Source organism: Excalfactoria chinensis, chromosome 3, assembly GCF_039878825.1.
Source record: "Excalfactoria chinensis isolate bCotChi1 chromosome 3, bCotChi1.hap2, whole genome shotgun sequence".
In the NCBI taxonomy this organism is placed as follows: domain Eukaryota; kingdom Metazoa; phylum Chordata; class Aves; order Galliformes; family Phasianidae; genus Excalfactoria; species Excalfactoria chinensis.
Window position 1 is genome coordinate 44,699,850 of NC_092827.1, and position 24,132 is coordinate 44,723,981.

The following is a 24,132-nucleotide window of genomic DNA, read 5'->3' on the forward strand; positions in this document are numbered from 1 at the left end:
GTTGTTAGGATGTTGCTTCAACAGCAACCAAAAGCGGTTGTTATACTTCAATTGTATAAGCGTTATAATGGTAAGAGTGGATGAGAGTTTAAACCCTCTAGAGAGTGCAGATGGTGTCTGAGAAAATGTTGGAACATTTCTTCCTTTCATCATGATCTGCCTACTTGAGTGAGGCTGTACTGAAGAGAACAAAAGATTATCAGAAGGAATAAATGCTGGAGATATATTAGAGACCTGACAGTGTGAATGTGGGGAGGTGAGGAGTTTGAGTTTTAGCTTGGTATGATTGCAATGGATAGAGCTTATAGATGTGGAGGAGATGGACTTGCCCTTGTAAGCAGTGAGTCAGACTGACATATGTGAGATGCCAGTAGGTTGACTCTAGGAACTCTCCATGTGCAGTTGTGTTCCTCTGAAATTTGTGCTTGCTAGAATACAATGAGCTTACTGGAATTTATTGTGAGCAGGGCATCCAGTGCAGTGGACAGAGGGAATCCTATCTCACAGGTACAGTTGCTGTCCAGGTGGTGTCAGGAATTGTGGTTGCAGAACCTTCAAAGAAGATCAGGTGAGACTCACACACTCCTGCTCACTTATAAGCCTCTTTGGTCCTACATAACCACCTTAACCCTTCGCTATCCATTCCATTAAACAAAGAATGTCTCCCTACTCTTACCTAGATTCAAAAGATAGCTCGAGTGAGTGTTTCTGTATCTCTGGGAGCAGTTTCAAAAATATCTTGTCTCAGTGTTGTTAGCCAGTTCTGCAGTGAGATCTGCCTGGGGGAAGCTTCCTAGGTTTCCAGCACGGGGATCTGACATGCAAGTAAGGTCAAGGCTTTGTTGTGCAGGTGATGGGAGTTCAGCATGCACCTTATCTTGAAGTGATCCATTATTTCAGATCAGCCCTTCATCTCATATCAGTTCGCAGACGGGGAATTAAAGACTTAAGTGCTGTGGACATGCATGAGGTATGGCTCTGGTAACCAGGCACACCAGGGTACCTTGGTACCCAGTATCTATAACTCAGATACCACAGTTCCTGGTGCAGCTGAGGACATATGGCTGGTATGAAGACTCAGATCTTCGGAACAGGAAGTGAGAAGATATTTGTAACCATTTTGGGATAAGGTGTCAGCATCTGACCAGGCTGAGCTCAAGTTGCAAGTCTGCTGAGGAATGCTTTGTATCTGGGATGAGCTTCCTTTACCTATCTGAAAGCAGTAGCAGTGAGATCTGGGGTCACCAGCACCATGCCAGTGGGGTCCCAAAGCTCTGCACCCTGCAGAGCTTCCATCAGCAGTGCAGAGATGTTGGTTTGGAGGTGTGGAGGCACTGATGTTTTTTTATATTTTGGGTATTTGAGAAAAGGTGTGGAACCCAGCAGGCAGGCAACCATGCTTCTGTCAGTAAGCAAGGTGAGAAATACTCAAGTACATACCTGTTGTTAGCTGCAGACATAATAATAGTTATGTTTCTCAGATTCACACACATGTTCAAGGCGTGTCATTGGCCACACAAATTAAATGAACTGTTAAGTAACCAAGTTTTGGTATTTTTTTTTCTTGTTTGTTGTTGTTTGTTAATTTGTTTGTTAAAATCATGAACAGTTCACAGGCATCATGGACAGATTAAATCCTGACAGTGAGTCAGTGTTGGTATAAGTCACAGACTGATGGTAGCTTCCAACCACAGCAGCTCTAGGAAGTAAATCTGAATATCAGAGGGAGCATTCACCAAAAAAAACTGTTCTGGCTATGACATGGGTATTTTCTCAAAACTTCAAGGAGCAACTTGTCAAATCTGACCAGAAGAACTGTAACAGGCAGTGCAGTGAAGCATGTCATTCAGTAGGCAACATCAGAACATGCAACACTAGGGCTACTTCATTTGGCTGTCAACAACAGGGGTGTTATAAAAACCAGCGAATGCAAATGGCAATCATGGAGAATGGAATGTGTGGTTTACTATGGAAATTGACTAAAAGAATTCATAAAATTACAAAGGCAAAACTGAAGGAATTGAATAGCTCCTTCAGATAAGTCGCATTTTCTGAATGGGTTCTCCTATTTATTATTTCTACAACATAGTTGAAAATTGTCATATTTGGTTCTTCCAGGACTTCAGGCATGTCCATCCTCGATGAACTCCAAAGAGTGACAAAACTCAAAGCCAGGTTACGTTTCGCTGTCAAGATCCCAGGTTAACTTGATAGGCAGGGTCTGTATTTTTTCTCTAAGAACTTCATCAAACCTTTCATTCTGTGCCACGGTCATCATGTTTTTCCAGTCTCCAACAGTGCCTGAGGAAAGAGGCAGCAAAGGGAGGTGAAAAGGCAGGCATCTACCTGAAGCTGGACACCTACCAGGGGGATCTATGCTTAGGAAGCTGTTCCAGGCTTCCTCAGCATCTTTGTGTTGCTGGACCTTCAAGTAGGGCTTTGTGTGCTCTTTGGAGAACACTTTTCCAAATCTGGGTGCACCTCCCCCTTTAATCTATAGGGATTTCCACCTTTGCTGTGCTGCAGGACACTTTAGCAATGCTTCTGTTTTACCTTTCCGTAGAAATCTTCCCTTCCCTTTGACTGCGAGGTCCTCTGGCATGTTCTCGTAGTTTGCCCTGGGGTCTTTTTGCATGTTCTCAAATGTAGCCTGTCTCACAACACTTTCTATTTCCTCTTCACTCAGCTGCTTGCCTATGAAGTTGCAGATTTTCAGCACAGCGCTTCTGAGATCCTGCAATAAAGTAACCTTGAAGCACGTTGATGATGTGAAATCCAAATGCATAAAGCAGTGGTATACGGGATTGTTAAGGACATCGTTTTGAGTCCAAAGCTGAACATCATTTAAATGACATCAATAGTCCAGCTTGTACCTTTTGGCCTCTTGAGAGCAATTATGCTTTAGCTTGCTGCCAGAGGCAGACAGCTCGGCTCACCTCCCTGCATCTTGCACCAGGTGCCCTGGCAATGTCTCCTGTCACCAAGAAGGAAGGCACTCACCCTGTTGGGTTTTTATCAGTCCTCTTGTCCTAGCTAAGGGCTAAACTCTTTCAAGAGTCAGCCTGGACCCCAAAGGCTTGTGTGACAATCATGGTTGCGGGCAATGTGGGCTGACCGACTGGGGCTATGTCTTCTCCAGCAGGAGGGCAGCCACCGTGGATAAAGAAGTTGCACTAAAGCACGGGCAGCCACCAAGCAGCAACCTTCTAGTCCAAAATTATCTCAAGTACCTCAGTGCCTGCACCTTAGGAACTTTCCTTTATTCCAGAGAGGCTTTTTGGGATGCGAGCAAAGATGACTCCTGTTAGATGGGAAGGTGATTTATCTAATAATTCATCCTATGGTCTGGCACCAATGAGAAAAAATTCTCTTCAGAGTCTCAATTTGTTTGTCCTCCACGAGGACTGAGTGTACTCTGAGCTTACAGATAAATCTAAAGACCTATCTGCAAATGCATTCAGTATAGGAAGAAAATATCTGGAATACACTGGTACAATGGACCTCACCTTTTTCATCTCCTCGTAGGTCAGGAAGAGTATATTGAAATCCTTTGCATGGTTATACCAGCCTGAAACATGATCAAACCAGGCACTCGCAAGCACTTAGGAAGCGGAAAACAGAAACAAACAACAACAACAAAAAAAGGAGTGTGAGGGAGATTTGCTGCTTACAGCCATCAGCACAATTATACATACAGCAGAATTATCAGCCACACTCTGGCACCTCTAGCCTCTAGGACAGGAGTGTATTCTTCCCTCTCTTCTGTTTCTGCTTTTCCATGAGGCTCAAACTGTGGCTCTGCCCACAGGGGCCCAATTAGTTTGGCATTTACAGACAGAGGAGGGACACACATGGTCACAGCCAGTGTGTCATGATGTTTATACTCTGAACAAATACCCACTTCCTATAGAATAAGCAGCTTGCGTGTATTTGCAGCATGGCAAAACTTGACTGTGTTTCCTCCTATGGGAGGGCCAAGCTCAGGCATCAACTCTGGCTTTGGTTGCAGATTAGGATAGCTGAGGATTCTGGGTGACTGACGTTTATTACTATAAATAATCCTCACTCCCTCTGACGTCATGGAGTAGGGTTTAGGCTCCTTAGTAAGAAAAAGTACCCTACCTTTTCCAGCTAAAAATCTCTCCATGAAAATGTTAAAATCTGGTATTTTCTCTAGAGTTAAGATGAATTTGGAGAAGTGATAATAAGAAACCATCACGTCCTTAGGGTTCCTGGTGACATAAATAACCTGCAAATACAACAAGGCAACAACACTCAGGCAGATCAAAGGGCTCCAATATCCTGACCATAATGTCCATGACGTGTAGTAAATTCTGGGTACTGAGTCACTGTTGTTTTGTTCATAGGCAGCTGTATTCCCTTTGTGGTTTTGGGAGGCTTTTTTCAAGTGTCATTATTTCACTGGAACTTGAAGCTTTCACAAGGGTGTCATCGGTCCAGGGCTTTTTCCCTTGCTTATCCCACCGAGTTGCATTTCTGCACCACCCCTATTTCTAGCAGCAAGGGCTCGAGGAAAATTGAATAAGCAATTTCTAGATTTCCTCACTTTTGTTAAAGCAGTGATATTTGTACCAAGAGGTGGAAAACTAAAAGAAGAGAAAGGCAGGATTTGGAATAAATCCCTGAGGCAAATTGTCAGGATTGGATTTAACTACATGGTAGAAATAAATTCACTTACACGTCCCTTTCTGTTTCTCAGGTCTCTCGGAGTTAAGTAGTAAGGCAGGTGAGTGAGAAAAACTCGAGGCAAAGGAAGACTATCATAATCCATGTTTTTTATATTATATTCCACCCAGGGGATTCTGTCCATGGTCTCTATATTTTCTGTTCCATTACGGTGGCCTTCGTGGAGTATTAAGCTCAAAATATTCTGAGTCCACACTGTTCCTGAGAAGAAAAGTTTTTAATTTGAACTATAATTTTATTAGACTTATTGTTAAAGTTAATGGCAGGGAAGATCTGAGTTTGGAGTGTCTTTTCCTCTTTATGCTGTTTTCCAGGAAAGGACAGCTGAGAGAATTCAGAGCAATGCAGAAGGGCGGCAAACTATTACTGCTGGCTAACTTGTATAAGCACAGATGTATTTCCCCATTGGAATCAATTCTATTCTTACCTGATTTTGGATAAGTAGCTACAAATATGTCACTGTCTTTGATTTCAAAATTCTCCAGGGAAGCTATATACTCAGGTGTAGTATTTAGAGCAAAGTAAAACCCTTTGTAATTGAATACAAAATCTTTTGATGGTTCCATCGCTAATCTGTTGTTGTCCATGGATGAATAAGCTGCAATAAGAAAATATAAGATTGTAGATTATTGTTTTGCTCTTACCTCATAGAAAACAATGATAAAAAAAAAAAAAAAAAAAAAAAACATAGAAAAATGCATGTTGCTGTAAAAGTTCAATGGAATTAAGCTTTTAATTTTTCATAAAAATCAGGTTAAAAATGAAAAAAGGAAATAAAGAGTCTAATACCATGATTGTTTATTCATATTCCTATATGTTAACTTCACCTAAATGATGATTTAAATGATGGCACTGTATGTAAATAAATATTTGTCAAAGTTCCGTTTAGAATTTCTAAGTCTAATATTTCCTTTGGTCATGATCAGCACTCACAAAGATCTTGTTTAGCTAAGCTCTCTTGAGCATTATTATCACTCTCCTGTTTAGTCTTTCCTGCCCTTTTGCCTTCTCACCCCTAGAGCTGCACTGACTTCATCCTCACACAGCATTGCCCATTTTATTTGGGTGTGTGGTGCAAACAAGGACTGGCAATGACCCTGTGCCCTTCAATGCACCTGTGGTCAGACAAGGGCTTGCCTACATGAGGCACATGCACGTGGACACCACCTATCTGACCTGTGCTCCCTTCAGCCCAGTGGTTGCTGTCCAACCACAAGGCAGTGCCAAAGCAGGGCAGCACTGGGACCGCACACAACTCACCTGGGCAGCCTCCTCCCATGGCTTGATATGACTGGACTTCTCTCATTGTGCTATGTTAAGTAACTGGGGAGTCGCTAATCATATCAGAAACACTGGTAGCATTTTTGAATTCAAGTCATGAAAGGAAAAACGGTGGCACAAAGGGCAGCAAAATTTGGTGAGGGAGTGATTACCTTTAGGGTTATGAAGTAAGAGTGAAGAATTTGTAAGATACAGAAAAAAAAAAGAAAATGTGTTAACTACATAGTACATAGAAATCCTTTTTGATCTGATTCTGTCAAAAACCTGAGCTTACATATCTCTCTCAAAGGTTTCTGCACTGCTTCTTTCTTATAGACATGAGATTATATCATGAGGAAATGTACCAGGCAAGAAAAGCCGTGTCGTCTCGCCTAAGAAACATTCACAGTCCAGTGTTTCTGATGGGAGAAGAAATAAACATTCCAATATTCTCTAATCAGCCAGAAATGCATTTGAAAAATGCATCTAAAAATCTACCACCATTTGCAGACACAAAGGTGTCCACCTGTTCCTCTCCTACACCTATGGGGATCTGACCCTTCTGCTTTGCGAACGGACCCGCCTCGCAGCCATGACACCAACCCCTTGATGAGCAGTCCAGAAAAATGGGGGTAAAACTCAGCTTGCAACACCAGCTGTCAGAGCCCAGCTCTGTATGGCCATCCCCCCCTCGGCACATTCCCTGCTTCTCTGGCAGCACTTCTCAAAATGTTTGACAGAAATGCTCCATGCACAGTTCTACTCATCTTACCAGAAGCGCAATCGACATAGTTTACTCACCAGCCCACAGCTCCAACAATGTCAGGCATCCTTACCTTCTGTGTTCTCTTCCAGGGCCCACAGAGATGAATGTTACTACTACAGTGAACGTGAACAGTTTGAGAGAGGTGTGAGCAATCACATTTTCTTTTTAACTGCCCTGTTTGGATATCATTCAATATTTGATTATCTGTAATGCAGATAGAGATTAGTGAACTGGTATAACCCTTTAAAAGGTTAATGCACTCCAGAGAGAATTAGGAAATAAATTACTTGAACACATGTTTAATTCTTGTTCCTCCATTTATCAACAGAGTTGTTGAGGAAGAGAGCAAAGAGGATCAGAAGTGACTACAAGATCCTTTCTCCTTTCTTTCTTTTTTTTGGGGGGTGTGTGTGTTTCTTACTCAACTCCCACAAAACTTTTGCCCACACTTGTTATACCTGCACACTGCATGTGACAGCACTCTGAATGAACAGCCTGAGTCCACCACCCTATCACAGTGGAGTGAAACCTGTCAGACCCAGCCTCAGCCAAGAGCTTCTAGGAGGGAGTTCTTTGGTTCCCCATGTATGGATGTTTCCACGTTATGCTTTTCTGCAACTACCTTATAAGCAAAACAAAATCTTGCCTGAGAAAGGCACACATTGAAACTTGCACAGCAACCAATTTACACAAAAAACGCATTTTGTCCCCGAGTCCTATGCCTTGTTTTGTGTATGGTTACTTTTTAACCTGGATCTATTGCCCAGGTAGTTCCCAAACATGCACAACAGGTCTGTCATCCAAGGCGGTCAGGGGACAGGCCTGAACGAAGAGTAGGGCTGAATTCTTTTTCACAGCAGAGGGTAGTTTTATGCCCAAAGATTAGGCCTGCACTGCTTTGCTTTCTGCTTCAGTCAGGCATGCCCAGTGTTCTATAGCTGCGATTTCTAGTCAAGGACTTTAGTATGAATGGAAGGTAACAGCTTTTGATCCTAAAGCAAGGCTCAGAGATCATCCACGGGAGTTCTGAAGGGGTCCAAAGAGCAAAATCTGCTGCCGTTCACCAGCTCTGTCTTCAAGGCATGGCACCAAGAAATGTGACTTAGGGCAAGACGTAGTGTTTTCCAGGAAAAACAACTAGAGTGTAAAGCTATTTGGCCTTCGGACAGATGGTGAACTGGCAGAGTACACAAATTTCAACCATATCATAAAATGACAGCATCAAGAAGTTATGACCTGCTCCTGATTGCCACTAGTTTTGAACCACAGTCACTCAGCAGCTAATTGAATGTCGTTTCCATGTATTCAACTCTATTATCTGTTTCTGGGACAAATAGTCCTTTAGAGTATTTATAATTAACATCAAGATCCAAATACTTAACATATACTTAAAGCCTAGTTCTTAAAGTTGCACACAGTTCAGTTTGAGACTGTAGAGGAACAAATATTTGTGGTTTATTGTATGGCTTAAAACCAGTGCTTCCAGTGCTGTTCTACCCTTCATGTTCTTCCCTTGTTTCCTCTGACACTTTCACGCCGCATATCCCAGTTCATACAAACCATTATTGATGCTTACTGAATGCTGATAGAGACCAAACAGTAGATGTGTGCACAGTGAAAGAATGGGTGGTGCATTTCAGCAATGGTGACTGTCAGTCAACTCTGTTGGTGTAGGTATTTTTGAGTGTGGCATGGAAGTTCTTCATCATCACTCATGAAAATGCAGTGTTGGTGGTAGTGACTGTGTTGAAAACTAGTATCCTGTAGCTGAGAATTTGCTCTATCAAGCTGTGTTATTATGCTGTTTGTATCTGTTACAGTTTGTACGGAAATAAATAGGTGGCACTACTTTCAGCATGGCCTTTTTTCTCTGTCTCTATTTTACAGAGTTAATATATTGTTGTACATTAATTTCATCACCATTAGATAAACCACACTGACTGCTTTTTTTTCCAAGACAACATGCAAGTTTTGCTACAGGTAAATACAAGTTCTCTGTTCAGTTTCCCTGTGAATAGTATTATAAAGTCTAATCTCAGTACCTTTGTTGAGTCAGTTAAAATCAAATCAAAGTATTTTATCTCATTTTGTACGTGGAATACCTCAGCAATATTATATCAATATGCCCACTATTTGTCACAAGCATATTGAGCTTGCATTTGCATTGACAAAATTACTGCCAATATTTTATATTTTGCTCTACTTTTCTATATACAATCTGTACATATGCACCCTACATGTACTATTGCATAATCAGGTCTTTGTAATTGGCCCTGTAAACAGTTTCCATGCTTTGTCTTGATGGGACTGCAGGTTTTCACAATTTTTTACATCCAGATTTTTTCTTCCCTTTCTCTAGCTATTAAACATCAATTAAAGGTTATAAATTTTCTGCAAGAGACTTGAGAAGTGTGGAAAAGAGCATAGAAAGACTGCATGAAGACAATTTATTCTTCATTTACTTATGTTATGCTTTTTTATATATTTTATTTATTTTATGCTTTTTCCTGAATAAAATTACTCAACATTTAGAAAAGAATATTTGTCCTTTATTCACTTGTAGCATAAAATCTGGACAGAGTAAGCAGAAGGTAGAATAGTTCCGTATTGCTTTCTGGGAAACAAGCTCTATGTGGACTTTCAGTCTTTAATGTATTTTGTTAATCGATTGACTCCCCAAAAGATGCAATTAAGTGTTTATGAGTAGTGTGTAATTCCTCTCTTTTATCATATCTTTTGTACTTCATTGGGGGGGAGGGGGGGGGGCAAAATTATTTTATAGCCAAATAGAAAGATGAATTAAAGGAGTACCATAAACTTTGAATGGGGAATTGGAGAACAACAAGTTCCTGAAGGCAGTCATCAATTGAAAAATGAATTTTTTCAATAATTCAATAGATTGAAGTCCACCAGGATAAGAGGAAACTGAGAGGAATCTTAAAAACTATAAACATTCAATGTTCTTAAATAATCCTGGCCAAAGAATTTTGGCTAAGTCAATGATGTGGCAATAAAATCATTTTTTAATTTAAATTAAATTTAATTTTTAATTTTTTAATTAAAATCTCTTTCAAGAAAAAATAGACAGTTTGGCTAGAACTAAGAACAAAAGTCTCTTTTTTGTAAAATACTAAGGGATTCTCTTCTTACATTTCCCTCCTTACAATAAAAGAATAGGGTGACAGTTACGCATGTGTTTAATTCACATTTTTGTATGTGAGCTAGTTTCAGCTGAAGTGAAGAACACTGGAAAAGGTCAGGGATGGAAGTACATAATGTCCTTTTCTCTCCGCTGGAGTAGAGATCTCATGTCCTTTCAGCTGTTTTGCATGCCCAGTAGCTGTAGAGCATTACACCATTCACATGCTGTTGTTTTGTTTTTTTTTTTTCTGTATACACAGCAAGAATTATCAGCAATTTATCTTGGCATTTCCACTCTAAAATTTCTACACACTGATTTACCTTGAGAAGTAGATAAAGAGTTCCTGGCTTACACTGCTCTAAAGATGTTTGCCTAAATCTTTTACACTTCCTTATGTGCAAGGTATTTACACAGTCTTGCCTTTTACAACTCTACTTTTCTCTATTTATCATGATTCTGGTTCTGATAGAGCACCTTTACACACGTTTGTGTTTTGAGTAAGAACTTTTCTTCTTCCATCTCTTCATAGAATCATAGAAATACCCAGGTTGGAAAAGACCTCAAAGATCCTTAAGTCCAGCCACAGCCTAACCATAGTACCCTAACTCTAACAACCCTCTGCTAAATCATATCTCTGAGCATCTCATCCAAAGGCTCTTAAACACATCCAGGGACGGTGACTCAACCACCTCCCTGGGGAGCCAATCCCAGTGTTTAACAACCCTTTCTGTATTTCCTAATGTCCAACCTAAACTTACCTTGGCACAACTTGAGGCCATTTGCCCTCGTCCTGTCACCTGTCACCAGTGGGAAGAGACCTGCCCCACTCTCACTGTAAGCAACTTTCAGATACTGGAAGAGAGCAGTAAGGTCTCCCCTCAGCCTCCTTTTCCTCAGACTAAACAATCCCTTCTCCCTCAGTGCATCCTCATAGGGCTTATTCTCCAAGCCCTTCATGAGCCTCATTGCCCTTCTCTGGACCGGTTCCAGTACCTCCATGTCCCTTTTGTACAGTGGTACCCAAAATTGAACACAGTACTCGAGGTGAGGCCTCACCAATGCTGAGTACAGGGGCAGGATGACTTCCTTAGTCCTGCTCACCACACCATTCCTGATACAAGCCAGGATGCCATTGGCCTTCTTGGCTATCTGGGCACACTGCCGGATCATATTCACCCAACTGTCCATCAACACACCAAGGTCCCTTTCCATCAGGCAGCTTTCCAGCCACACCTCCCCAAGCCTGTAGGGTTGCCTGGAGTTGTGACCAAACTGCAGGACCTGACACTTGGCCCTATTGAAACTCATGCTATTAACCTTGGCCCAGTGATCCAGTCTATCCAGGTCTCTCTGTGGAGCTCTTCTCCCCTTAGGCAGATCAACACTCCCTCCTAACTTGGTGTAGACTGCAAACTTAATGAGGGTGCATTCAATCCCCTCATCAAGATCATCAATGAAGATGTTAAACAGAAGCAGCCCCAGCACTGAGTGACACCACTGGTGACCGACTGCCATCTGGATTCAACTCCATTGATCACAACTCTTTGGGCCCAGCCATCCAGCCAGTGCTTCATCCAGCAAAGTGTACGTCCATCCAGCCCATGGGCTGCCAGCTTCTCATGAGAATGTTATGGGGCACAGTGTCAAAGGCCTTACTGAAGTCCAGGTAGACCACATTGACAGCCTTACCATCATCCACTAAGCATGTCAGCTTGTCATAGAATGAAGTCAAGTTTGTCAGACAGGATCTACTGTTCATGAACCCATGCTGACTGGGCCTGATCCCCTGGTTAACCCTTAATTGGTCCATGATGGCTTCGAAGGTTATTCCATCATTTGCCTTGGGACCATTTTCCACATCTTCAAACATACTCTGTTCCCACCCTGGCTCTGGCTCATCTTTAATACATCTTTTTTTTATGTCAGAGCTGTAGATTTTCAGCAGATTATCTCTGAGACCCTGCAAAAGAAGGATTAATGAGGGGGCTGAAGTGGGAACGCATTCCACCCATTGAGGTGTCCCAGCAATTTCAGTGCCGAGGAGCCATTTGGACAGTGCCCTCTAAGCCCTCTATATGCCCTCTGGGAATGTTCAGCCTGGAGAAGAGGAGGCTCAGGGGAGACGTTATTGCTCTTTATAACTTCCTGAAGGGAGGTTGTAGTGAGCTGGGGGTCGGCTTCTTCTCTCGTGTCATTAGTGATAGGACTAGAGACAGTGGTTTCAAACTTTGGCAGGGGAGATTCAAGCTGGACATTAGGTAACATTAATTCTCAGAAAGGGTGGTCAGGCACTAGAATGGACTGCCCAGGGAGGGGGTGGAGACACCGACCCTGGGGGTGTTCAAGGAAAGACTGGATGTTGTGATAAGGGACATGGTCTAGTGGGAGCTATTGGTAATAGGTGAATGGTTGGACTGGATGATCTTTTAGGTCTTTTCCAACCTTGGTGATTCTATGATTCTATACCATAATACAACTTCTGGCTAGCCCTGATGTAGTCAGGCAGTTAAGCTTTAGAATCCTTGCAGGTCCCTTCCAACTCACCTTCTCTCAAATTGCTGAATATTTTAGAATGAGTACAAGTCTCTGCATGTTTTTGACTGATACGTGTTGCACGCTGTGATCCCACTTACAATTCTATTTGTTGTATGTTATCAGGTTACCCATAGTTCAAGTTAAAAGTTGCAGATCATTGCCTTTATCACACTGTAAGCTTGAGGTGAAAGGTCAGGAATGAAAAGAGGCTGTTGTGTAAACATGGTCTACTATTGTATCCCTATGAAGAAAATAATTGCCTGGAAACTGCACAAAGCAGAAAAATGCAAACTGTAGAGAAGCCACTTCATTGTTGTGCCTTTGAGAACAGCACAGATAGAAATCATAAAAATGATAGAATTCATGCTTGTTTGCTTATTGTACAACTACCTTGCACAACTATCATGCAATTATTGTTATAGCTCGCAGCACATTTAATTTCTCTTTTGTTACAATTGATTTGTGTATTTTAATGAATTTTTTACCTTTTCAGTACCAGATTCATGGATGGATAACATTAGAAGTTGATACAATCATAGATCAAGAGCCTGTATGCACTCATCCTTTCCCAGGAGGAGGTTTAGATGTAAAAGACAATGTGCATCACTGTGATTAATGCATTACACCTGTTTTAAATCTGTTTAGACCACATGGTTCCAGACTGAGTATGTGAGAAACTGAAATATATTTTAGTCTTGAGTCTCAGGTAAGACTATTGATCTGGCTTACATGGAAACAAATTTTGTTTAAAGTCCTTGGGAAAAGAAAAACAAGAATGACACACACAGAGAAAGGAAGAAAGAAAAAAAGAAAGAGAAAAGAAAAAAGCACACACCCAAAACACCAATGAAAAAGATAATGATACCAAACTGAGAGCAATGACTTTTGCAGAAAACATTTCTTCTGTACTAAGGAATTGTACTGGTTGAGACCACCATGTAGGTAGTATAGATAGAGAAGGTTATGAAATCCTTGCTTACCCTATCTGCCACCCCACAGCCCCACTCTCCCATCCTTCTTGCTGGTGCAAAATGTCAGGCATGATGTACCCATTATGTAGGTAGCACTGCATGTAGGTTTCTCCTAAAGTTATGTCTCGTTGTTCTCACATCCACACTTTGGTCTCCAAAAAGTTCAGCAAGCATCAATTAAAGTTAATGGTTGCCATTTTTCTGCATGGAGGAATTCAGTGACACAGCTTTGCTTCATATGCACTTCCATGCCAGACACCATTTTGTCAGGCTGCCTCTCTGCTGCCATCTGTCACAAGGCATTAAAACGTAACGGAATATTGGTGGGAAGGTTCAGTCTCTACTGGCATACTACCAGCATCCACCTCCGATGTCGTGGGCCAACTTCATAAAATGAGAGGTATTACATTCAGAGCAGCCTTCATATAATTTTATGAGATGCAAAGACTAATCTGCTGTGATTTATAGCACACAGACACACAGGTAAACTATCCAGCAAAAAAATCCCAAACAACACAACTATTTCCTTACCTAGGACACTTGCAAGAAAGCAGTTGCTTGACCTGAAAATTTTATTTATCCATTATGTTTTGACTTAAGTTTCTATAGGCAGACAGTAGAGGGTGAAGGGAAGGGAAAGAAACATAGCTTCAAAAGTTCCTAAATTTGTACATCACACAGAGGAAGGAAAGTTTGCTCTGGGAACATACATTAAGTGCAAAAGCTGAAAATATATTATCTCTACACCAGATGCAACATGACGCTCTTTTCTACCTCTCTGCTCTTTCCTTTCCTGGAGCGAAACTGTAAAGAGAGCACGCAACAAACAGACAAAGTGATGGTCTATGTTAAGTAAATTATACTCATGATGTAGATTCTTATCCCGCATTTCCATACAACATATTCTTCATAATATGTTAAGCTTAAACTTCTGAACCCACATAGACTTATGAAAGAAAACAAAGTCCTCAAAGGCTATTTTATGACCATTTGCTTACTTAGGGGCAAGAGTATGTCATAAACACTTCTTAACAGCTACCTTTGGTTTCAGATTTTCTAAAGCAAAGTGCAAGTTTAAAGGTAAAAGAGTGATAAATTCACAGAAATCATCTATTGTATTATTAGTGGTATAGTATTTGGGTAAATTTTGACAGGAGTTCAGGTAAGCTGTGTTCTTATCTGTTGCCTGGTAAGCACTCCATGGCTTGCCTTCCTTCTGGGGCAGTAGTTACAACGCACCCACTATTATCCCCTATTTCTCTTCATGCAGACAAATGCCTGTACATAGATTTTGTGAAATGGAACACTAATACATGACTTATCTTCTGTTTCAAGGCATTTGGAACTGCTTTTTGATTTAAAAGTGCCTGAAAAGTGTTGTGGATTCCCACAGAGGGTTGAATTAGATGATCAGAGCTTAGTGCAGCCCTTGAGGCGGCAAAAGCAGAGTGAGGAGATCATCAGGAGGACAGTGGTACTGTATTAGGATCCTCAGGAAGAGTGGCTGGAAGACTGTAGAGGAAATGGATCTGGGGGTATTGATTGATGCTCAGCTGAACATGAGCCGACAGCGTGCTCAGGTGGCCAAGAAGGCCAATGGCAACCTGGCTTGCATCAGAAACAGTGTTGGCAGCAGGAGCAGAGAGGTAATTGTCCCCCTGGACTCAGCTCTGGTGAGGCCACATCTTGAGTTCTGTGTCCAGTTTTGGGCCCCTCACTGCAAGAAAGTCATTGAGGCTCTGGAACGTGTTCAAAGGAGGGCAACAAAGCTGGTGAGGTGTCTGGAGCACAGGTCATATGAAGAGAGGCTGAAGGAGCTGGGAATGTTCAGCCTGGTGAAGATCAGGCTTAGGGGAAACCTCATTGCTCTCTATAACTTCCTGAAGGGAGGTTGTAGTGATATGAGTGTTGGCCTCTTTTCTTGTGTCATTAGTGTTAAGACTAATGCATTCAGCTGTGCTAGCATACAAAGTTACACTGGCCAAAGTGATCTGATTGATAGGAAGAGATTTGTCAGTGTTCTGGCTGCTTCTGCTTTGAGCTGCAATGTGATCCTGACTGGGACTTGTAACTTGTCCTTCCAGTAGCTCAGAGTTCAAGAGGGATGCAGTGACTGCTGAGGGGATGCCTGCTGCACCAAAGGCACTGGGAAAAGCAGCTCCCTGGCAGCTGCATGTTGGAGGCACCTTACCAGCACTTCTTGCCACACATATTCAAACAATGAATAACGTACTTCTCTAAAGCAGCTGAGTAAAGCAGATGCACTTTTTATTTACCTACTGGGTATTTTTCTAACTTTTTAAGTACTGCAGTAGCAGACTTAAAACACAGAGATGAGCATTCAGATGCAGATGAAAGATACAAAGAATGGAATGGTGTTGGTTACCATCTGCAATCAGAATAAAAACAGGTGTAGAAATGAATCACAGTATCACAGAATTGTAGGGGTTGGAAGGGACCTCTAGAGATCATCGAGTCCAACCCCCTTGCCAAAGCAGGTTCCCTACACCGCATCGCACAGGTAGGTGTCCAGGAGGGTCTTGAATATCTCCAGAGAAGGAGACTCCAATACTTCCCTGGGCAGCCTGTTCCAGTGCTCTGTCACCCTCACTGTAAAGAAGTTATTGCGCACATTCGTGCAGAACTTCCTATGTTGAAGTTTCAGCCCATTACCCCTAGTCCTGTCCCCATGCACTACTGAAACATTTGCACACTTGTGCATAGCATTCTATAGCATTTTTCCCTAAAGTATTGCCTGTACATATACTAATCTTCACCTTCATCTAACAAAGAGTTTACCTGGTTAAGTAGGGGGCAATGAAGGACACAGAAACACCAACTAGTGTGAGCTAACAGAATGCAAGTTTCATGAGTCAAGAAAGATAGCTGCAAGGCTGATGACTATAGGGATTTTACAGAAGAATAAATTTTGCTCATACAGCACTGTTTTTATTTGAACATCATGGAAAGAGGTGAAGGAAAAGTTCAGGAAGAAGAATGTTCCGTAAATAGTCATGATAGAGAAGATATTAAGAAATAATTTACATTTAAAGAAGTTCATTATACTATACAAATTTATGAATATATACACAGAATTTCATTGGCAGCAATGGCTACGCGGCATGAGAAATAGGAAGACTGATGAAGGAGTAGTTAAACACCAACATCCTGTCCTGCTTTAATCAAGACTTGCCATATCTCCTTTCCTAAGTACTTCAGAGAAAACCACTATTATGCACAATAGTAACTGCTTTGTAGTACTTACTGAGATTAAACCTCATATTTTCTCTCTTTGGAATATTTGACAGATTTGATTACTCTAAATTGATTATATTTTTGGAAAAAAAAAAAAAAAAAAAAAAAAAGAAAGAAAGGAATGGGAGACTCAGAGATCCTTAAATTTTCTATAAATACAGTCAGTCTGCAAGGAAGCTCTATATTAATTGTTCTATTTAGGGAAGATTCATTACCTCAGTATTAAGAGTGATTTGAGAATGGGTTCATCCATGAAGGTGAATTTACCACTGATAATATTAGAGTAGGCAGAAAAGAAAGATTACTATATGCTTATGCTAAACTACAAAAAAGCACTGATGTATGACAACTGGTAACATTTAGGAGAGAAATGCTAATAATAATAGTTATGTCTCTCAGATTCACATACATGTTCGGGGTGTGTCATTGGCCTCACAGACGTCATTAATTCTTAAGTAATCAAGTTTTGGTGTTTTTTTACATGTTTGTTGTTGTTCTTTGTTTTGTTTTATTTGTTTGTTCGTTTGTTAAAATCATGAACAGATCATGGGCATCATGAACAGATTAAATCCTGACAGTGAGTCAGTGTTGGTATAAGTCACAGACTGATGGTAGCTTCCAACCACAGATGCTCTAGGAAGCAAATCTGAATATCAGAGAGAGCGTTAACCAAAAAAAACTGTTCTGGCTATGACATGGGTATTTTCTCAAAACTTCAAGGAGCAACTTGTCAAATCTGACCAGAAGAACTGTAACAGGCAGTGCAGTGAAGCATGTCATTCAGTAGGCAACATCAGAACATGCAACACTAGGGCTACTTCATTTGGCTGTCTACAAGAGGGGTGTTATAAAAACCAGCGAATGCAAATGGCAATCATGGAGAATGGAATGTGTGGTTTACTATGGAAATTAACTAAAAGAATTCATAAAATTACAAAGACGAAACTGAAGGAATTGAATAACTCCTTCAGATAAGTTGCATTTTCTGAATAAGTATTTTGCTACTTACATACTATATAATATATAGCAGATATTCATACATTTATTATTTCTACAACATAGTTGAAAATCATCATATTTGGTTCTTCCTGGACTTCAGGCATGTCCATCCTCGATGAACTCCAAAGAGTGACAAAACTCAAAGCCAGGTTACGTTTCGCTGTCAAGATCCCAGGTTAACTTGATAGGCAGGGTCTGTATTTTTTCCTTAAGAACTTCATCAAACCTTTCATTCTGTGCCACTGTCATCATGTTTTTCCAGTCTCCAACAGTGCCTGAGGAAAGAGGCAGCAAAGGGAGCTGAGAAGGCAGGCATCTACCTGAAGCTGGACTCCTACCAGGGAGATCTATGCTTAGGAAGCTGTTCCAGGCTTCCTCAGCATCTTTGTGTTGCTGGACCTTCAAGTAGGGCTTTGTGTGCTCTTTGGAGAACACATTTCCAAATCTGGGTGCACCTCCCCCTTTAATCTATAGGGATTTCCACCTTTGCTGCTCTGCAGGACACTTTAGCAATGCCAAGGAGTCCAAGGATGCCATGTATTCAGGGCTGTTGACTGAAAAGGCCTGCACTCACAAAATATAGCTTGTTGTAGCCATGAAAAGGAAGAGTAACCATAGGTGGAGATCATTCACCACCAGTGAAACACAACATTTTATTATCTTACGGAATTATGGAGTTAATTCCATCTAACCTGAGCTCCCCTTTTGAGATGGGGGCAAGCGAGATCAGCCTAGAAGCCTAGAAGTTCATTTTGCCCCAAGAAGAGGAAATAAGTAGTTGTCGCAGTGGACTGCTTCTGTTTTACCTTTCCGTAGAAATCTGCCCTTCCCTTTGACTGCGAGGTCATCTGACAAGTTCTCGTAGTTTGCCCTGGGGTCTTTTTGCATGTTCTCAAATGTAGCCTGTCTCACAACACTTTCTATTTCCTCTTCACTCAGCTGCTTGCCTATGAAGTTGCAGATTTTCAGCACAGCGCTTCTGAGATCCTGCAATAAAGTAACCTTGAAGCACGTTGATGATGTGAAAACCAAATGCATAAAGCAGTGGTATATGGGATTGTTAAGGACATCATTTTGAGTCCAAAGCTGAACATCATTTTAATGACATCAATTGTCCAGCTTTTGGCCTCTTGAGAGCAATTATGCTTTAGCTTGCTGCCAGAGGCGGACAGCTCGGCTCACCGCCCTGCATCTTGCACCAGGTGCCCTGGCAAAGTCTCCCCTGTCACCAAGAAGGAAGGCACTCACCCTGTGGGGTTTTATCAGTTCTCTTGTCCTAGCTTAGGGCTAAACTCTCTCAAGTGTCAGCCTGGACCACAAAGGCTGAGGGACAGCATGGTGGCAGGTAATGTGGGCTGACCGACTGGGTCTATGCCTTCTCCAACAGAAGGGCAGCCACTGTGGAGAAAGGAGAAGCTACACGAAAACACAGGCAGGCACCAAGCAACAACGTTCTAGTCCGAAATTACCCCAAGTACCTCAATACCTCAGTGCCTGCAACTTAGGAACTTCTTTCCTTTATTCCAGAGAGGCATTTTGGGGTGCAAGCAAACATGACTCCCAATAGACTGAGGACTGAGTGTACTCTGAGCTTACAGATAAAGAGCTATCTGCAAATGCATTCAGCATAGGAAGAAAATATCTGGAATACACTGGTACAATGGACCTCACCTTTTTCATCTCCTCGTAGGTCAGGAAGAGTATATTGAAATCCTTTGCATGGTTATACCAGCCTGAAACATGATCAAACCAGGCACTCGCAAGCACTTAGGAAGCGGAAAACAGAAACAAACAACAACAAAAAAATGGAGTGTGAGGGAGATTTGCTGCTTACAGCCATCAGCACAATTATACATACAGCAGAATGATCAGCCACGCTCTGGCAACTCTAACCTCTAGGACAGGAGTGTATTCTTCCCTCTCTTCTGTTTCTGCTTTTCCATGAGGCTCAAATTGTGGCTCTGCTCACAGGGGCCCAATTAGTTTGGCATTTACAGACAGCGGAGGGACACACATGGTCACAGCCAGTGTCATGATGTTTATACTCTGAACAAATCCCACTTCCTATAGAATAAGCAGCTTGCGGATATTTGCAGCATGGCAAAACTTGACTGTGTCCCCTCCTATGGGAGGGCCAAGCTCAGGCATCAACTCTGGCTTTGGTTGCAGATTAGGATAGCTGAGGATTCTGGGTGACTGACGTTTATTACTATAAATAATCCTCACTCCCTCTGACGTCATGGAGTAGGGTTTAGGCTCCTTAGTAAGAAAAAATACCCTACCTTTTCCAGCTAAAAATCTCTCCATTAAAATGTTAAAATCTGGTATTTTCTCTAGAGTTAAGATGAATTTGGAGAAGTGATAATAAGAAACCAACACGTCCTTAGGGTTCCTGGTGATATAAATAACCTGCAAATACAACAAGACAACAGTTCTCAGGCAGATCAAAGGGCTCCAATATCCTGACCATAATGTCCAAGATGTGTAGTAAATTCTGGGTACTGAGTCACTGTTGTTTTGTTCATAGGCAGCAGTATTCCCTTTGTGGTTTTGGGAGGCTTTTTTCAAGTGTCATTATTTCACTGGAACTTGAAGCTTTCACAAGGGTGTCATCAGTCCAAGGCTTTTTCCCTTGCTTATCCCACCGAGTTGCATTTCTGCACCACCCCTATTTCTAGCAGCAAGGGCTCGAGGAAAATTGAATAAGCAATTTCTAGATTTCCTCACTTTTGTTAAAGCAGTGATATTTGTACCAAGAGGTGGAAAACTAAAAGAAGAGAAAGGCAGGATTTGGAATAAATCTCTGAGGCAAATTGTCAGGATTGGATTTAACTACATGGTAGAAATAAATTCACTTACACGTCCCTTTCTGTTTCTCAGGTCTCTCGGAGTTAAGTAGTAAGGCAGGTGAGTGAGAAAAACTCGAGGCAAAGGAAGACTATCATAATCCATGTTTTTGATATTATATTCCACCCAGGGGATTCTGTCCATGGTCTCTATATTTTCTGTTCCATTACGGTGGCCTTCGTGGAGTATTAAGCTCAAAATATTCTGAGTCCACACTGTTCCTGAGAAGAAAAGTTTTTAATTTGAACTATAATTTTATTAGACTTATTGTTAAAGTTGATGGCAGGGAAGATCTGAGTTCTGAGTGTCTTTTCCTCTTTATGCTGTTTGCCAGGAAAGGACAGCTGAGAGAATTCAGAGCAATGCAGAAGGGCGGCAAACTATTACTGCTGGCTAACTTGTACAAGCACAGAGAATGGAAGGCATCCAAAACCCAGACCTAGTTCTTAAGACTCACTTGGGAAGGAAGCATTTGGTTTTTAAGATTAGACTGTATGTGTGTTATAGATTTAAATCCACAGAACAAGATCAAGAAATAATTTTCAGAACCAGAGGAGCAGAAACTTGGCTAGTGCCCCTCCCAGCTGACAGTCTTGCTTAACTTGGCATCATCAGCCTGGACAAATTTGCACAGCGATGGAGCGTACTCTAGACAAATGGTAAGGAAGAAAACGGGTGGTGGAGCAGGACAGAGGGAAGGACATAAATGGGAAAAAGATGGCATTCTGTGCAATTCATAATTCAAAATCATCTTTCTCCTCCTTCCTTTCCCTTTCCATGCAAAACTTCCACTTCCAAAGAACTTGTCACCTCATTGGCTTAGCATTTAGGCCTCTGAAATCTTGCCTTCTCATCCTGCCTCTCTGCCTGACTTGGACAGATTCTCCCAGCACTGCCTGACAATGAACTAGCATCACCTGGGTTCCCTGTGTTCATCTCAGTGCCTTCTTAGCATTTGACCTCCTAGGTCTTGCCTTTTTCTGAGCACACCTGCCAGACTGAATCCAAGAGCCGCATAGGTCAGCTCAATGGGACACAAGCAGGAAACTTGAGTCTGGTTGTTCAGGCTCTGGCTAAGCTGGACTTGTACCTTATGCTGCATTGCATGTACTCGGAGATGGTTCAGATCTAAAAGCAAAGCTAACAATCTTTGGCATGCAATTAGATGAATGACTAAAAGCTGATGTATTTCCCCATTGGAATCAATTCTAGTCTTACCTGATTTTGGATAAGTAGCTACAAATATGTCACTGTCTTTGATTTCAAAATTCTCCAGGGAAGCTATATACTCAGGTGTAGTATGTAGAGCAAAGTAAAACCCTTTGTAATTGAATAAAAACTCTTTTGATGGTTCCGTCGCTAATCTGTTGTCGTCCATGGATGAATAAGCTGCAATAAGAAAATATAAGATTGTAGATTTTTGTTTTGCTCTTACCTCATAGAAAATAATGATAATTAAAAAAAATAAATAAATAGAAAAAAAGCATGTTGCTGTAAAAGTTCACTGGAATTAAGCTTTTAATTTTTCATAAACATCAGGTTAAAATTGAAAAAAGAAAATAAAAAGTCTAATACCATGATTGTTTATTCATATTCCTGTATGTTAACTGCACCTAAAAGAAGATTTAAGTAATGGCACTGTATGTAAATAAATATTTGTCAAAGTTCCATTTAGAATTTCGAAGTCTAATATTTCCTTTGGTCATCATCAGCACTCACAAAGATCTTGCTTAGCTAAGCTCTCCTGAGCATTATTATCACTCTCCTGTTTAGTCTTTTCTACCCTTTTGTCTCCCTACACCTAGAGCTGCACTGACTTCATCCTCACACAGCAGTGCCCTTTTTATTTGGGTGTGTGGTGCAAACAAGGACTGGCAATGACCCTGTGCCCTTGGATGCACCTGTGGTCAGCCAGGGGCTTGCCTACATGAGGCGCATGCACATACACACTGCCTATGGACCCATGCTGTCCAGCCACAAGGCAGTGCCAAAGCAGGGCAGCACTGGGACCGCACGCAACTCACCTGGGCAGCCTCCTCCCATGGCTTGATATGACTGGACTTCTCTCATAGTGCTAGGTTAAGTAACTGGGGAGTTGCTAATCATATCAGAAACACTGGTAGCAGTTTTGAATTCAAGTCATGAAAGGAAAAGCAGTGGCACAAAGAGCAGCAAAATGTGGTGAAGGAGTGAATACCTTTAGGGTTATGAAGTAAGAGTGAAGAATTTGTAAGATACAGAACAAAAATGCGTTAACTACACAGTACATAGAAATCATTTTTGATCTGATTCTGTCAAAAACCTGAGCTTTCATATGGCTCTCAGACAAAGGTTACTGCACTGCTTCTTTCTTACAGACAGGGTATTAGATCATGAGGAAATGTACCAGGCAAGAAAAGCTGTGTCGTCTTACCTAGGAAACATTCACAGTCTAGTGTTTCTGATGGGAGAAGAAATAAACATTCCAGTATTCTCTAATCAGCCAGAAATGCATTTGAAAAATGCATCTAAAAATCTACCACCATTTGCAGACACAACGGCGTCCACCCGTTCCTCCTGTTTGCTCAGGGAGCTGCCTCGCAGCCATGACTCCAACCCCTTAATGACCAGTCCAGAAAAATGGGGGTAAAACTCAGCTTGCAACACCAGCTGTCAGAGCCCAGCTCTGTATGGCCATCCGCCCCTCGGCACATTCCCTGCTTCTCTGGCAGCACTTCTCAAAATGTTTGACAGAAATGCTCCATGCACAGTTCTACTCATCTTACCAGAAGTGCAGTCGACATAGTTTACTCACCAGCCCACAGCTCCAACAATGTCAGGCATCCTTACCTTCTGTGTTCTCTTCCAGGGCCCACAGAGATGAATGTTACTACTACAGTGAACGTGAACAGTTTGAGAGAGATGTGAGCAGTCACATTTTCTTTTCAACTACCCTGCTTGGCTGTCATTCAATACTTGTTTATCTGTAATGCAGATAGAGATTAGTGAACTGGTATAACCCTTTAAAAGATTAATGCACTCCAGAGAGAATTAGGAAATAAGTTACTTGAACACATGTTTAATTCTTGTACCCCCATTTATCAACAGAGTTGTTGAGGAAGAGAGAGCAAAGAGGATCAGAAGGGACTACAAGATCCTTTCTCCTTTCTTTCTTTTTTCTTGGGGGTGTGTGTGTTTCTTACTCAACTCCCACAAAACTTTTGCCCACACTTGTTATACCTGCACACTGCATGTGACAGCACTCTGAATGAACAGCCTGAGTCCACCACCCTATCACAGTGGAGTGAAACCGGTCAGACCCAGCCTCAGCCAAGAGCTTCTAGGAGGCAGTTCTTTGGTTCCCCATGTATGAATGTGTCCATGTTATGCTTTTCTGCAACTACCTTATAAGCAAAACAAAATCTTGCCTGAGAAAGGCACTCATTGAAACTTGCACAGCAACCAATTTACACAAAAAACGCATTTTGTCCACGAGTCCTATGCCTTGTTTTGTGTACGGTTACTTTTTAACTTGGATCTATTGCCCAGGTAGTCCCCAAACATGCACAACAGGTCCGTCATCCAAGGTGGTGAGGGGACATGCCTGAACGAAGAGTAGGGCTGAATTCTTTTTCACAACAGAGGGTAGTTTTAAGCCCAAAGATTAGGCC

General features: G+C 41.6%; 2 protein-coding genes across 2 annotated transcripts; both read right to left on the minus strand.

Moving 5' to 3' along the window:
* Window positions 1-2,176: 2,176 nt before the first annotated feature.
* Window positions 2,177-5,294, minus strand: LOC140249919 (amine sulfotransferase-like). The gene is made up of 6 exons (XM_072332195.1): window positions 5,135-5,294; window positions 4,700-4,908; window positions 4,123-4,249; window positions 3,507-3,601; window positions 2,554-2,734; window positions 2,177-2,301 (listed from the first exon to the last, which is right to left on the minus strand). The coding sequence occupies exons 1-6, from the start codon at window positions 5,292-5,294 to the stop codon at window positions 2,177-2,179; spliced, it is 897 nt and encodes a 298-aa protein (XP_072188296.1).
* Window positions 5,295-17,785: 12,491 nt separating this feature from the next.
* Window positions 17,786-21,860, minus strand: LOC140249920 (amine sulfotransferase-like). Its single transcript, XM_072332197.1, has 6 exons — window positions 21,701-21,860; window positions 20,495-20,703; window positions 19,918-20,044; window positions 19,307-19,401; window positions 18,442-18,622; window positions 17,786-17,910 (listed from the first exon to the last, which is right to left on the minus strand). Exons 1-6 carry the CDS (start codon window positions 21,858-21,860, stop codon window positions 17,786-17,788), a joined length of 897 nt encoding a protein of 298 aa, XP_072188298.1.
* Between the last annotated feature and the right edge of the window lie 2,272 nt (window positions 21,861-24,132).

Bases quoted from the DNA above. Each gene is read 5' to 3' on its own strand.
- LOC140249919 (XM_072332195.1), bottom strand. From the start codon at position 5,294: ATGGACAACAACAGATTAGCGATGGAACCATCAAAAGATTTTGTATTC. The intron at 4,909-5,134 runs GTAAGAATAGAA...TTTTCTTCTCAG, and splicing joins AGCTACTTATCCAAAATCAG to GAACAGTGTGGACTCAGAAT. The intron at 4,250-4,699 runs GTAAGTGAATTT...TTGTATTTGCAG, and splicing joins TGAGAAACAGAAAGGGACGT to GTTATTTATGTCACCAGGAA.
- LOC140249920 (XM_072332197.1), bottom strand. From the start codon at position 21,860: ATGGACGACAACAGATTAGCGACGGAACCATCAAAAGAGTTTTTATTC. The intron at 19,402-19,917 runs GTAGGGTATTTT...CCGCTTCCTAAG, and splicing joins GAGATTTTTAGCTGGAAAAG to TGCTTGCGAGTGCCTGGTTT. The intron at 17,911-18,441 runs GTAAAACAGAAG...CTCTTTCCTCAG, and splicing joins GGGCAGATTTCTACGGAAAG to GCACTGTTGGAGACTGGAAA.